This window comes from Carassius gibelio, chromosome A16, assembly GCF_023724105.1.
Source record: "Carassius gibelio isolate Cgi1373 ecotype wild population from Czech Republic chromosome A16, carGib1.2-hapl.c, whole genome shotgun sequence".
In the NCBI taxonomy this organism is placed as follows: Eukaryota; Metazoa; Chordata; class Actinopteri; order Cypriniformes; family Cyprinidae; genus Carassius; species Carassius gibelio.
In genome coordinates, this window is record NC_068386.1 from 10,777,494 (window position 1) to 10,790,749 (window position 13,256).

The 13,256-nt window shown below is 36.0% G+C and overlaps 1 protein-coding gene across 5 annotated transcripts in view; it reads left to right on the forward strand.

Annotated features, from left to right (window-relative positions):
• Window positions 1–13,256, forward strand: part of LOC128031034 (focal adhesion kinase 1) — a 50,038-nt gene that overhangs the window by 8,170 nt on the left and 28,612 nt on the right. For 2 of the 5 annotated variants that reach the window (XM_052619228.1, XM_052619229.1), the window contains exons 1-6: window positions 3,947–4,344; window positions 5,565–5,779; window positions 7,493–7,659; window positions 10,952–11,039; window positions 12,115–12,194; window positions 12,604–12,666. In XM_052619228.1, coding sequence (XP_052475188.1) covers window positions 4,215–4,344; window positions 5,565–5,779; window positions 7,493–7,659; window positions 10,952–11,039; window positions 12,115–12,194; window positions 12,604–12,666 — 743 coding nt within the window. In that variant the 5' untranslated portion in view covers window positions 3,947–4,214. Of the gene's footprint in view, window positions 1–3,946; window positions 4,345–5,564; window positions 5,780–6,734; window positions 6,802–7,492; window positions 7,660–10,951; window positions 11,040–12,114; window positions 12,195–12,603; window positions 12,667–13,256 lie in introns of those variants that run through there. The other 3 variants (XM_052619230.1, XM_052619235.1, XM_052619231.1) reach the window with 2 other exon arrangements.

Sequence of the window (13,256 nt, forward strand, 5' to 3'; positions counted from 1 at the left end):
GCCATAACTCCAGTCTTTGGTCTCGCATGATCCTTTAAAAATCATTCTAATAGGCTGATTTGGTGCTCCAGAAACATTTTTGATTATTATTAAAGTTGCCTAATATTTTTGTGTTTTAACAATTTTTAGGATTCTTCGATGAATAGAAAGTTGAATAGAACAGCCTTATTAAAAATCTTTTGTAACATTATACATATTTTTTACTTTCAGATTTGATTAATTTAACCATACTTGCTGAATTCACGTATTAACATAAGTACACACACACACACACAATTTGACCTGCCCCAAACATTTGATGGTAGTGTATAGTACCAAACCATTACGCTGCATATTATCTACATCATGATTTTGTTTCAAGTTTTGTATGTTACCTACATATAGCATGCATTGAGTTCTAGACAAAAAAAAAAGATCAAAGCAGATGTTTTTTTTTTTTTAGTCTTGGATTTGAATCTGATTTGAGTTATGTACAGGTGCATCTCAATGAATTAGAATGTCATGGTAAAGTTCATTTATTTCAGTAGTTTGTGAAATTCGTGTATTAAATAAATTCAGTGCACACAGACTGAAGTAGTTTAATTCGTTGCCTTTTTTAATTGTGATGATTTTGGCTCCCATTTAACAAAAAACCTACCAATTCATGATCTCAACAAATTAGAATATGGTGACATGCCAATCAGCTAATCACCACAAAAACCTGCAAAGGTTTCCTGATTCTTCAAAATGGTCTCTCAGTTTGGTTCACTAGGCTACACAATCATGGGGAAGACTGCTGATCTGACAGTTGACCAAAAGACAATCATTGACCCCCTTCACAAGGAGGGTAAGCCACAAACATTCATTGCCAATAAGCTGACTGTTCACAGAGTGCTGTATCCAAGCATGTTAACAGAAAGTTGAGTGGAAGGAAAAAGAGTGAAGAAAAAGATGCACAACCAACCGAGAGAATTGCAGCCTTATGAGGATTGTCAAGCAAAATCGATTCAAGAATTTGAGAGAACTTCACAAGGAATGGACTGAGGCTGGGGACAAGGCATCAAGAGCCACCACAAACAGAAGTGTCAAGGAATTTGGCTACAGTTGTCATATTCCTCTTGTTAAGCCAATCCTGAAACACAGACAACATCAGAGGCGTCTTACCTGGGCTAAGGAGAAGAAGAACTGGACTGTTGCCCATTGGTCCAAAGTCCTCTTTTCAGATGAGAGCAGGTTTTGTACTTCATTTGGAAACCAAGGTCCTATAGTCTGGAGAAAGGGTGGAGAAGCTCATAGCCCAAGTTGCTTGAAGTCCAGTGTTAAGTTTCCACAGTCTGTGATGATTTGGGGTGCAGTGTCATCTGCTGATGTTGGCCCATTGTGTTTTTTGAAAACCAGGTGCCAAATTTTTTTTAAATTAGTTTTGTGAAGTACTGTATTGTAATTTGTCGAGATAGGTGGGTCATTGGTGGGTTTTTTGTTAAATGTGAGCCAACATCATCACAATTAAAAGAACCAAAGACTACTTCAGTCTGTGTGCATTGAAATTATTTAATACACAAGTTTCACAAATTGAGTTGAATTACTGCAATAAATGAAATATTACACAACATTCGAGATGCACCTGTAATGTTTTATTCACTCATCAAAGACAATTTTTACTTGCATTTGCCAGTGGATGAGTGGTCAGTGTGAATTACACTAATCTCAGACTGTAGTCAATTGGAGATTATTTGCCTTTTTGAATTAATATACCAAAGGCTTACTGATTGACAGCTAATTTCATTGCTTTTCTCACCCTTTTGATTAGACATTTTTGCCCTAATTCACACAGCTATTGCAATTTACAGCCCACTGCCAACAACGCATTTTTTAAAAAAAAATTCAGAATATAAATTGTAATTTTATTGTAAAAGCAGTGTGTGTTAAATTCATTCGTACCCCATGTGAGTGTCTTTTGTTTCTTCTCTAACCATCCGGGCCAAATAGATGAAATCAGATTTCCTGCATGGCTTGCTTGTCTCCACCACAGTCAGCATGCTTCCTTTTCCGTGCAACAAATGCAGATTTTATATCCATTAAAAGATGAGAATTAACAGTGTGTCTGAAGGGAGAATGACAGATACAAAAGCCATATGGTGTAATGTGCATAACGAAATTGGGAAACTGACTTTCTCTTTAAGCCAAGATCAAAGAAATGAGGACACGGAGAGCAATGGCAAGGCAAAAGTCTTGTCCAATGTTTTAGATCAGATAGGACCAAGTAATGTCACACTCTCTCTTTCTTTTTTTTTATTCTTTTCGGCTCCTGTCTGTAGATAAATTAATTATGGTATCGTAATAAACCATTCCAGGGGCACAGAACCATCCAATTTTTACTCTCTCTGCATGAGGCCTGTACATTTGCTGCAAATAATCTGTATGCGTCTTTGGGGCTGTTGGTGTCTTCTTGTGAGAGACTGAATCCTCTACCCATGTATCTGTGCAGAATTAGCCTATGAAAAGAGCCCTTTCAGTCATCTTCAGTTTAACATAGCTCTGGAGGAGGCAGAGAAAGAGATGTTAAGTGAGAAACAGACATTGAGGGAGACCACTTTCACTATCTGATGTCTCAGCTTACGTTTCTTGAGCTCAGATATAGGAGCTTTTTGTGTGGTGTCCAATCTCCCTGGTGGAGAGTGAGCTCTTTGAGAAGACCATTGATTGTTGGGTGAAAGATAAGGTGAAGGCAGCACATGTGTACTGCCAGATAAAAAGAGCATGACACTGATATGTCTAAGCAGTGTCTTCACTTTCATCTGAATGATGTTTTTTTTAGCAATAGTTTGTAGAGTGTTTGGTTTGGTTTGTTTCTGATTTTGGTTGCAGAGTTTGTTTTTTTGTGTTTTGCTTTTCTTTTATTTGTCTTTCTTTTTTGTCTTGTCTTTTTTTTATGTTTGCATTTTTGTTTTGTTTGTGGTTTGGCTTTTCTATGTTTTACTTTTCTTTGCTTTTTTGTCTTGTTTTTTTGTTGTTGTTTTGTTTTTGTCTTGTTTTATTTTGTGTTTTGCCTTGCTTGGTTTAGACTTTAACCATATATTTGTATGTTGTGATCAGAGTACCCGAGTTCCCTTTATGCAATGTTCTTTTGAGACACTTTACATCAGCCTAAGTAAAAGGAAGCAAAGTATTTGGGTGGGTACCGATTATAACCATTCAGTCTACTGGATGACTGAGATTTTGGACAATCCTTCTGAAGACAATGAGTACAGAAACAAAGCTTCTCTTTCTTGCCTCTGGTTCAGTCAAGGACATTCATGTGAATAATCTTATGCACAGACTGAATCATTTCATCATGTCATTTTCTTATTTCATCCATTGTAATGCCACCGGACCAATTTCCTCTATTGAAATAGCACAGCTAAACACAATACTCACAGGCGTTACTCTGCAAGCCATATTTAGTGTCAGGTTTCATAATGTTTAGGATCATTCAAAAGATCTGAGTTTTTAAATGTTGAGCAGGCCCAAAGTAGTACTTCTTCACGTTTTTGACTCGAAGGCTCCCTGATGTCCAAGACAATATTCAAAGAAATTCATGTAGGTTCAGATATTTCCTCTAGTATAACTTTTCAAACAGAATTTACAGAAACTGTCAGTAAAACCAATAGAGTCAGTCTGAAATGGAAGTTGCAATGGTCTTGTATTCCCTTTTGTGATGTATATATCCGTATATAATCTGTTGATACGATGTGTCTTTCTTGTGTGTATAATTTTAGTATCAATACTGTTTTTTTTTATATCAGAATGTAGTAGAAATACATAATTCAGTAACTTCAGTAACTTGTAAATGCAAAGCTCCATTGTTTTCAGTCAGATATGTGAACTCCTCCTCCTGGCCAAGGTCCCATTTAACCACGCGTGTTTACTTGTGGGCGAGTTCAGTCGCGTGTGTTTTTTAGTGCGAGTGCTTGTGGTCTACCAGCTGGTTTAACCCCAGTGTTGTGATTTTAGGGCTGTGAAATCCAGGTCTGTGACTTATGATCGTGTTGTGAATTCTTCTGGTCTCCTCAGGGCAAGTGGACAGGAACTAGATTGCCGGTTACATGATACATTATAATAAGCAGGATATGATGTCACACAGAGGAAGCTACTAAAATGTATTGTCTGTTTGAATATGTGTGTGAGAGCATTTATGTCTGAAATCTGTCCCAAAAGACTGACAGTAGTGAGAACATGGATTTTATGTTTTGTTGATGTCCTTTGGACCCACCAGAGTGTGTGTGCGCTTTCGTGGACGTATTGTTTGTGTTTTTAGAGGGCTGTTTAAGCCTGAGCTTTTGAGATCCACGCTGGCGTGTACCTGCTGGCCCTTCTTCAGAAAAGGTAGGAAAGGCACTCTCAGAGTAAACTGAAACTAACTAAAAGCTGCAAAAAAATGTGTTCTATAGATGTTTCACGCTGATTTCATTTCCTTTTTGCAGAGTTTTAACGTGTGGGTGACCCTAATTTTGTTTATCATATTCCTGGAATTATTTATTTAGGCTATATATATGTTTTTGTGTGATTATAACTGACAATATTTCTTACACTACACTGTTCTCAGTGGAATACTTGATTCAGATTGGTTAAATAATGAACAATGTCCAGAGCAACTGACTACTCATCTGTTTCATTCATGGTTTATTTTACGACAATAACCATGTAGACTTATCGTGACCTTTATGCATAGCTGTTCATCATCTAACTTCGTAATAGAGAGGAAGATACATCGTAGGAATGTTTTGGGCTGATTTAGCTGACCTGAAACAGTTAGCCATTGTTGTGTTGACCTTGCAGCTCTGGAATGCTGTAGTCTGCCATCATGGATTGTTACACTGAAAGCTCTTCTGCCAGAATATCTGACACTATCATAGTCCCCAAGGCCACTCGCCTGGCATGCTCGCAGGAGACATCTGTCTGAAGTGTTGGGGTCTGGATATTTTCCTTTATTTCCTTCCAGGAGTCCAACCTCCTGTTAGTGTGTGCAGCATTTTGCTGTCTGACAGTTGAATATCGAGCTGATGAGATGGTCTTGGGATTGCCTTGGTTCTGTTCATTGCCTCAGTCGTTGTGTTCAGGTTACACCTCTAGACACCTTTTCATTGTCTTGTCAGTGTATTTTGATTCATTTGTACATCCTGCAATGGAAATGAATGTTTGTGCTCTGATTAATGTGTTTTTCTTTTTATTCTGAACAGAAATATTCCATTATGCAATATGCAGTGATCCGATTATTATTGTTATTACAAGACTAAACGGACTGAAGGCATTGCAAAGCTGATAGTTCATCCATTTACAGTAACTTTCTTCATAATCCTTCAGATCATATTTGTAGCACAAACAATAATAAACATGTCACAAATATTGAATTGAATTAAATTATCATTGTCCCTGCAAGCTTTTTCCATTTTGGTTGATTATAAGAACAAACAAACTGATATTAGATGAATCGATTATTCTGTTTGTTTGTTTGTTTTCACAGGTTTAGTCATTGGTTTTAGTTCTTTTTTTGTTGATTGTAGTTTTTTAAGGTCTCTGCGTTGACAGCTTTGTATTCTCCTCAGAATATGACGGACAGTTAGCACCCACCAAAGCCATGGCAGCGGCTTACCTGGACCATGCCCTGAACCAGGGGGTCAAGCCTCACTTCAGCGCAGGGATGGAGCGCACGGCAGGGGCTCTGGAGCGCGTACTCCGAGTCTTCCACTACTTCGAGAGCAGCAGTGAACCCTGCACTTGGGCCAGCAACATCCGACACGGGGACTCTACCGATGTCAGGGTGAGTCTGCAGATCAGCTGGCCCTTTTAATGTTCTCCAAGATGTAGAATACCTTATTGGACCATATCAGTTGCAGCAGAGAGAGAGAGAGAGAGAGAGAGAGAAATGCATTGGAATCGATCTTATACACTTTTTGCTAATATTGAGGCTGTATCCAAATAATATCTGATTTTTGTTTATATGGTAGGTATCCATTTTTTATTATTATTATAATGTTTTGAAATGTTATTATGTGTGCAGAATTCTATTTGAGAGCTTTTTAAAATAATTTTTATCTTTCAAAAACAACAATAACAAAAATAACAATTAATATTAATAACAAAATAACAGTAGAGTTTAGAGCTGTCAAATGATTAATTGAGATCAATCGCGTCCAAAATAAGTTTTTGTTTACATAATACATGTGTGTGTGCTGTGTTTATTTATTATGTGTATATAAATACACACACATGCATGTTTATATATTTCAGAAAAATATGTTACTTTTATATATTAAATATATTTATATATGATATAAATATATGGTTATAAATATATGTAAATATTTTCAACATATATACTGTATGTGTGTCTGTTTATATATACATAACAAATATACACAGTTCACACACATTTATTATGTAAACAAAAACTTTTATTTTGGATGCGATTAATCGCGATTAATCATTTGACAGCGCTTATAGAGTTATTACACAGTCAAATTAGTACATATACTTCTATTTTTCATTATTATTGAACGCAAACAAACAATAGATCATCATATCCGCTTTTCAGAAAAACATAATTATTGGCTAATTTCTGGAGTTTTGTCAGTTGTAGGATTTTTTAAAAGTGACTTTTTAAGTTCTAAATTGTGTATCTGTGATTTTTGTTTTTGTTACTTTGGTACATCATTAGCCTTATTGAAACAGACAGTTACACCACAAACATTCCTGTGCAGGACTAAAGAGGATATTTCCTCTGAGCTCCAGGCTTTTCAGCATTATTCAGAATGCAGCTTGCAGTGGAATAGAACACTCATGGTAAAACCCCCTCAGACAATGGCATGCTACTCTAAATTATTTAATGAGGTTGGTTTTTGAAGCCAAATACTACAAAGCATATTGTCCGCTTTCATCCTTCACATGGCTGCTATTGTCCCATTTCTGTGCTGTTTTACATCTGATGTTATCAGGTCTGAACCTCATCCAAACCTGTCCCAAACTAAACCAACTACTGACACAGAAGTGTCACATTAACTCACACTACTTAAATAAATGAAATAGATTGAATTAATGCCCTGTTATGAAGCTTTGTTTTCTCTCTTTAAAATGTTATTTGTTTTTTAGACTTATTATATCAGTAGTCAATGATGTTTGTTAAAGAGATTTACAATTATTTATCACACACTAATGTGGCTGATCAGTTCTTGCCTCATGGCTCATGCATTTTGCAGTTTTAATAATACATGTACATAAGTTCTTTCATCCTGTTAGACATTGTATATTATGTGCATGCACACTATTGAACTGTTCCTCTTGGTCTCATACATCTCCTCTCTCTCCATTGCTCTCTACTGACCCATAACATGACACATCAATCAAAGAAAGATTAAACTGAAACTCTTCTGACTTCGAACCTCAGGGTATTCACCCACATGTACTTTGAGATGTGTCCTGCTAAAATGTATAGGGTGCTATATGTTGTCACCAAATGCTTGTGTGTGTTTTTCAGGGCATTATACAGAAGATGGTGGACATCCATAAGGTGAGGTGTGTGTCCTGCTTTGGTCTGCGCCTGAGCCACCTGAGAACAGGGGAAGTTCATTGGCTCCACCCCGACATGGGTGTGTCTCGCGTGAGGGAGCGGTACGAGCACAGCCATCCCCAGGACGACTGGAGGCGAGTCACTGTTTTCATGCTCGTATCATAAGCATAAAAACATTGTTACAGTTAGAAGCTGGTTTATTTATAAACTGTTTATTTATCAGTTAATAAATAAATAGCACAGGGTTGGTCTTGTCTGTATTTTTATTTTTTTATTTTTTTATGTTTTTATTATTATTAAGAAAAACATCTCAAGCGCAGTACAAGTATCAGAATGCTTCATAATAAAAGGGGTAAAAAAGCAAATATTAAGCAAAGCATAATAAATACTCACATACAAATATACATATATTCACATATGCATATAGACAACTAAATAAAGCAAAAAAAAAAAAAAGGAAAAATAAAAAAGGGGGGGGGGGGGGGGTCTGTCTGTTTTTGAGCCAATGGCAAGCAAGGAGATTATTCGGCAAACCTACACTACCGTTCAAAAATTTTGTGTTAGTAAGATTTTTTTACTCTTTTTGAAGGAAATCTCTTGTGCTCACCAAGGCTGCTTTTATTTGATCATTAATTAAAGTAAAACAGTACTATTGTGAAGTATTATTACAATCTCAAAAAGTTACACTTAAAATATATTGAATTCCTATTTAGCCAAAGTTGAATTTCCAGCATCCATTGCTCCAGTTTTCAGTGTCACATGATCTTTTGGAAATCATTCTAATATACAGATTGCATGCCGAAGAAGCATTGCTTGTTATTAAAAAATAACAGTGGTGCTGGTTAATATTTTGCAGTCAGTCAGGCCAATTCATTGGCTGATATTGATTCATTTTGAGATTTAAATAAATAGTAATAGTAAAATAGTAGTAAAAGGTGTGTAACATGTTTTCAAATCTTGAAACAAGTCTTTGATTTGTAAATCCTGAATGTCGACATTATATTGGCTACCTTAAATTCCTGATATCAGTGTCGACATTAGCCTTTGAAAAATGTAGTTTAAATGTCTAGTTTACTTTTTTATTTTTTTATATGAATTTAAAATGAAAAGAGAACCAAACCGTGAGCTTTCTGTGGAGGAAAGTAATCATGCTTTAGATTCTGGGATATCTGTGTGGCCGTACAGGGGCTTAGTAAAGTTTGTCACAACTTATTTCTGTCATTGTTCCCCCTTGAACAATTGCTTGATGTTTCTGTCTGTAATACAATCAAAACACCTTTTACATCTCTGAAATAGCACAACTTTGAATATCTGAGACCACTGTGGGGCTGTGGTACATTATTATCTTTAATATTATTTTCTTTGTCTGGGGGTCCCTACTGTCACTGGTGGTCTATTGTATAAATGATGGTGGTTGGAGCATAAGACCATTCAGAAAAGTGTTAAATAACTTTCCCTTATTTAATTGCATAAAACCTGAGTCTTGCTCCAAAGTCTTTATATCAAAAACGTGCATTGTTATATCTGGGTCATGCCTGTTTTATGAGGATGACACTGCACATCGTTCTGTTGTAAAGCATTAAAAGAGTGAACGTGCTGTTCTTCTAGAGGATGAAAGGATGATATAATGGCTTATGTATAATTCATACAGAGTGGGGGTGAATAGTTCTGCATCACGATGAGGGTGACCCAGTGGGTGGAGCTTCAGAATGAATGTGGCTCGTTATAGTGAGTTTTATCTTAATGAAGCTAAAGAACGCAGTCCGTGCTTAATTGCTCTATTGTTTATATTCCATTCATGCTGCCCAGGGCTTGTTTCACGCGTCTTCTTTCTTCAACCATTCATTATGAATGAATGGGCTTTTTATGCGTTTACCGGGGAAGTCCGTGATTCAAAGGATGAGCTTGATTCTGTTTTGCCCTCCAGCATGTCTTCATAATGAAAAACAGACCCCTGATAATACATGCAGCATTTGCTTTAAAGCAAGACATTTTACTCTCTGCAAATGCAGATCAGCGGGTTAAATTCCTTTTCAGGTTCTGCAGAAATATAAAAGAAATGTATAGGATTTAACTGCAGGCACCCTCTCATTTTTCATTGTCTATCATCATGTTTCTCACATGGAATAATGTTATTATTCAGCACAGCCTAAAGTACGATGTGATTAAACTGATTTAAACCAGAAATCCAAACTGGTTCTATTTTAATAATACTGTTTTGTATTGGTGGGAATTTGTGCTAGCATATGCAGAATAATTTTTGTGTATCATAAATGTAACTGTTTTTGCACAGATGCTATAGAATGAGCAAAGAACTGAAAGGAATGGTTCACCCAAAAAATTTAAATCTGCTTTAAAACTACTCACCCTCAGGCGATCCAAGATGCAGAGGAGTTTGTTTCTTCATCAGAACAGATTTGGAGAAATGTAGCATCACATCACTTGCTCACCAGTGTATCCTTCCTCTGTAGTGAATGGGTGCCATCAATGAGAGTTCAAACAGCTGATAAAAACATCACAGTAATCCACAGCACAGCTCAAGTCTATCAATTAACATTTAGCGAAGCGAGAAGCAGCATGTTTGTAAGAAATAAATAATTTTAACCTAAAATCGTCGCTGCTGATGAAAAATACCAATCCATAATCATGAATAAGTTTTCCTCCAGGTGAAATGTCCATCCTTCACATCAAAATTTCAGTTCAGAACTGTTTTGGACTGTTTTTGCTTGTAAACTCCTGATTTAGACAAGACAACTTTTTCGTTAGAGAAAGCAATATCATGGATACAATGGAAACAATGGTTTGAAGTAAAAAAAAAAAAAAAACGGTTCCACAAAGCATTGTAAAACTATTTGACACTCAGTTTGTCTTCATGTTCTGTGCATTATCTCTGAGGCAGATGGCAGCAAGTTCCAGGTGCATCATCCAGTTTAGACAACAGTTTTGAACATGCGAGGCAGGTGCCGCAGCATTCTGCCTCCTGTTCAGTTAGAGAGATGTGTAAAACCAATTTAGTGTAACTGAGAGCAGTCAGTGGACCAGCTGTGAGAGAACAGGGTGTGATTTTTACCTCCCAGGCAGACAGCTGCTGAGAGCACTAATACTAAGTCTACTATTATTGTGTTGTCTGGCAGACACATATGAGAGGGAAGAAGAGTAAACAGCTCCATAAACTGAACCGTTATTGTTGTTAAAGATTCAAGGCACACAGTGAATGAGTTCAACCTGAGGGCGTCATTTTCTGAAGCATCTGCTGTGATTGGGCAGGCTGTACGACAGCTGCCATTCATTGAGGATCACTTGTGATTGATATTCCTGTGTGATTAATTTGTGCTTTATACAGAGATTCTACATGTATTGCTGACAGCATGTGGAGTGTGTTTTATTATTAGATCATTTATTTCCCTCTCTCTCTTCTCTTTCCAGATATGAGCTACGGATTCGATACTTGCCTAAAGGATTTTTAAACCAGTTTACTGAGGACCAGCCAACTCTCAACTACTTTTATCATCAGGTGATGGATAGTTTAATCTGACAGCATGTGTACTGCTGCCAAACCTTCCTCCTCTCTTTCAACACCACATTGGTGAGTCGCACGAAACCGGTCAAGAACGTGTTTGGGGTGCGGGGTGGGTATTTCACCCCAAAATAAAATGAAGCTCTAAATTATAGTTTTTAATATTTTATTTTATTAGATCAGTGAAACCTTTATTGTAGCATAAATACAATGTTTTGCAATTTTACATTATTTCCATGACAGTTAAGCACGTTCACTCTCCAGGACTCAGTACAGTAATGCAAAAAAACATTATTAATAAAAATTTTATATATATATATATATATATATATATATATTATTTGCAATATATCTATATAATGGTGGTCTTTGTTGTACTGCTAAAAAAAACAATTTCAAAAAAGCAAAAATGAGAACCATTATTGTCGTGAAAATGTCACAATGCAAAAAAAAAAAAAATCTAAATTTGCAAATAAAATAACAGTCCTACTCCTAGGTTTCCTTTTCTTCTTGCAGATTGTATTTATATTATTATTTTATATTAATTTGGGGTGAAATATGACCCATTTTCGTGAGATTTACCAACACAGTGCTTTAACAAAAGAAACTGAAAGGTGATTTAGTGTTCAAGGCTCAGGCTTCGTAACTGGTTTGATCAGTGCCAGGTTACCAAGATCAAACCATGAGCTCACAATCGCCATTATAAACACTTAACCGACAGGTGACTGGCCCTGTAATAAGTTCATGTCTCTCTTCTATAGTGTCGTCACATGCAAGTCACCAAAACCAATTCCACTTCTCCTTTCGTGGTGATCTATAGAAAGTACATTAAACTACATTAAACTTCATAATTGTTTTTTTATGACTAGTAAATTAGCTCTGTATTATTGTGCTTTTGAAATTATCAAAACTATCAGGTCATATTATTTATTTTTATTTTTTACTTGACATGCAGTATTGGCCTGTTCCAGAGGAGGGAAATGATACATTCTGTCATCATTAAACCTGTTTGGTCAGTGTTGCCTTGTGCCTTTCTCTTTGCTCTGCCTAATATAAAACTCTATGTGCCCAGGTGAAAAGTGATTATATGATGGAGATTGCCGATCAAATTGATCAAGATGTAGCACTTAAACTTGGCTGCCTTGAAATAAGGTATGTGATACACAATACTGTTCAGAGGTTTGGGGTCGGTAATTCATCAAAGAATCCTGCAAAAATGGATTGCTGTTTCCACAAATATATTAAGTTGTTTTCAACATTGATAATAATTAATGTTTCTTGAGCACCAAATCAGCATATTAGAATGATTTCTGAAGGGTCATGTGACACTGAAAGTTGGACACAGAAAGAGGAAAATTCAGCTGAGCCATCACAGGAATAATGTTTTAAAATTTGTACATTTTCACAATTTTTCAGTATTTTCCAACAAATAAATGCAGTGTTGGTGAGAGATTTAAAAAAAAAAATAATAATAATTTCTTACCCACCCCAAACTTTTTAACAGTAGTATAAATGAGTAAATGTAAGTGTTATTCCATGACCTTCTTTTTCTCTGTTATAGGCGTTTTTTCAGGGACATGCGTGGAAACGCCCTGGATAAAAAATCGAATTACGAATTGATAGAGTAAGTAATGCTGTTTATGTTTGGATCATTGGTGTCACACTGTGTCCATATTTACATGAATTAAATGTTTCTTCAGGCAGCATTATTTTATCTTGAGGGATTTTAGTCCAATTAGTTGTGATGTTTTTTCACCTTGGAGTAATAAAAGTAGTTGAGAACTTTTTTGTGAGAAATTATCACAATTAAGAGTAATCGGGAGAAATAAAGTTGCAGTTGTGATATCTACAAAAGCAATAGAAATAGTCACAGTTGTGAGAAAAAATTGCAGTTATGGGCATCCATAGGGAAACCTGGCATGAAAAATAAAAATAAAAAAATAATGTTGTCACTGTCATGACAGAAACCTGGATTAACTTTTTTGCTGAATATTATGTAAAAAATTAAATCCCAATCGGTTCTCATTCTCATATTACTGCAGTGTTCACTTACTGTATGATGTAATGCTGTCAGTGTACTTCAAACCAAGCTCATACTAAACTAAAAGGAGTACAGTAATTCCTAATTGAACCATTAGAGGATTTCTCTTTTTCTCTTTTCCTTTCAGATTGTGTATATGTGGGTCAGAATATCTGATGCATGGCCCTGTGAAA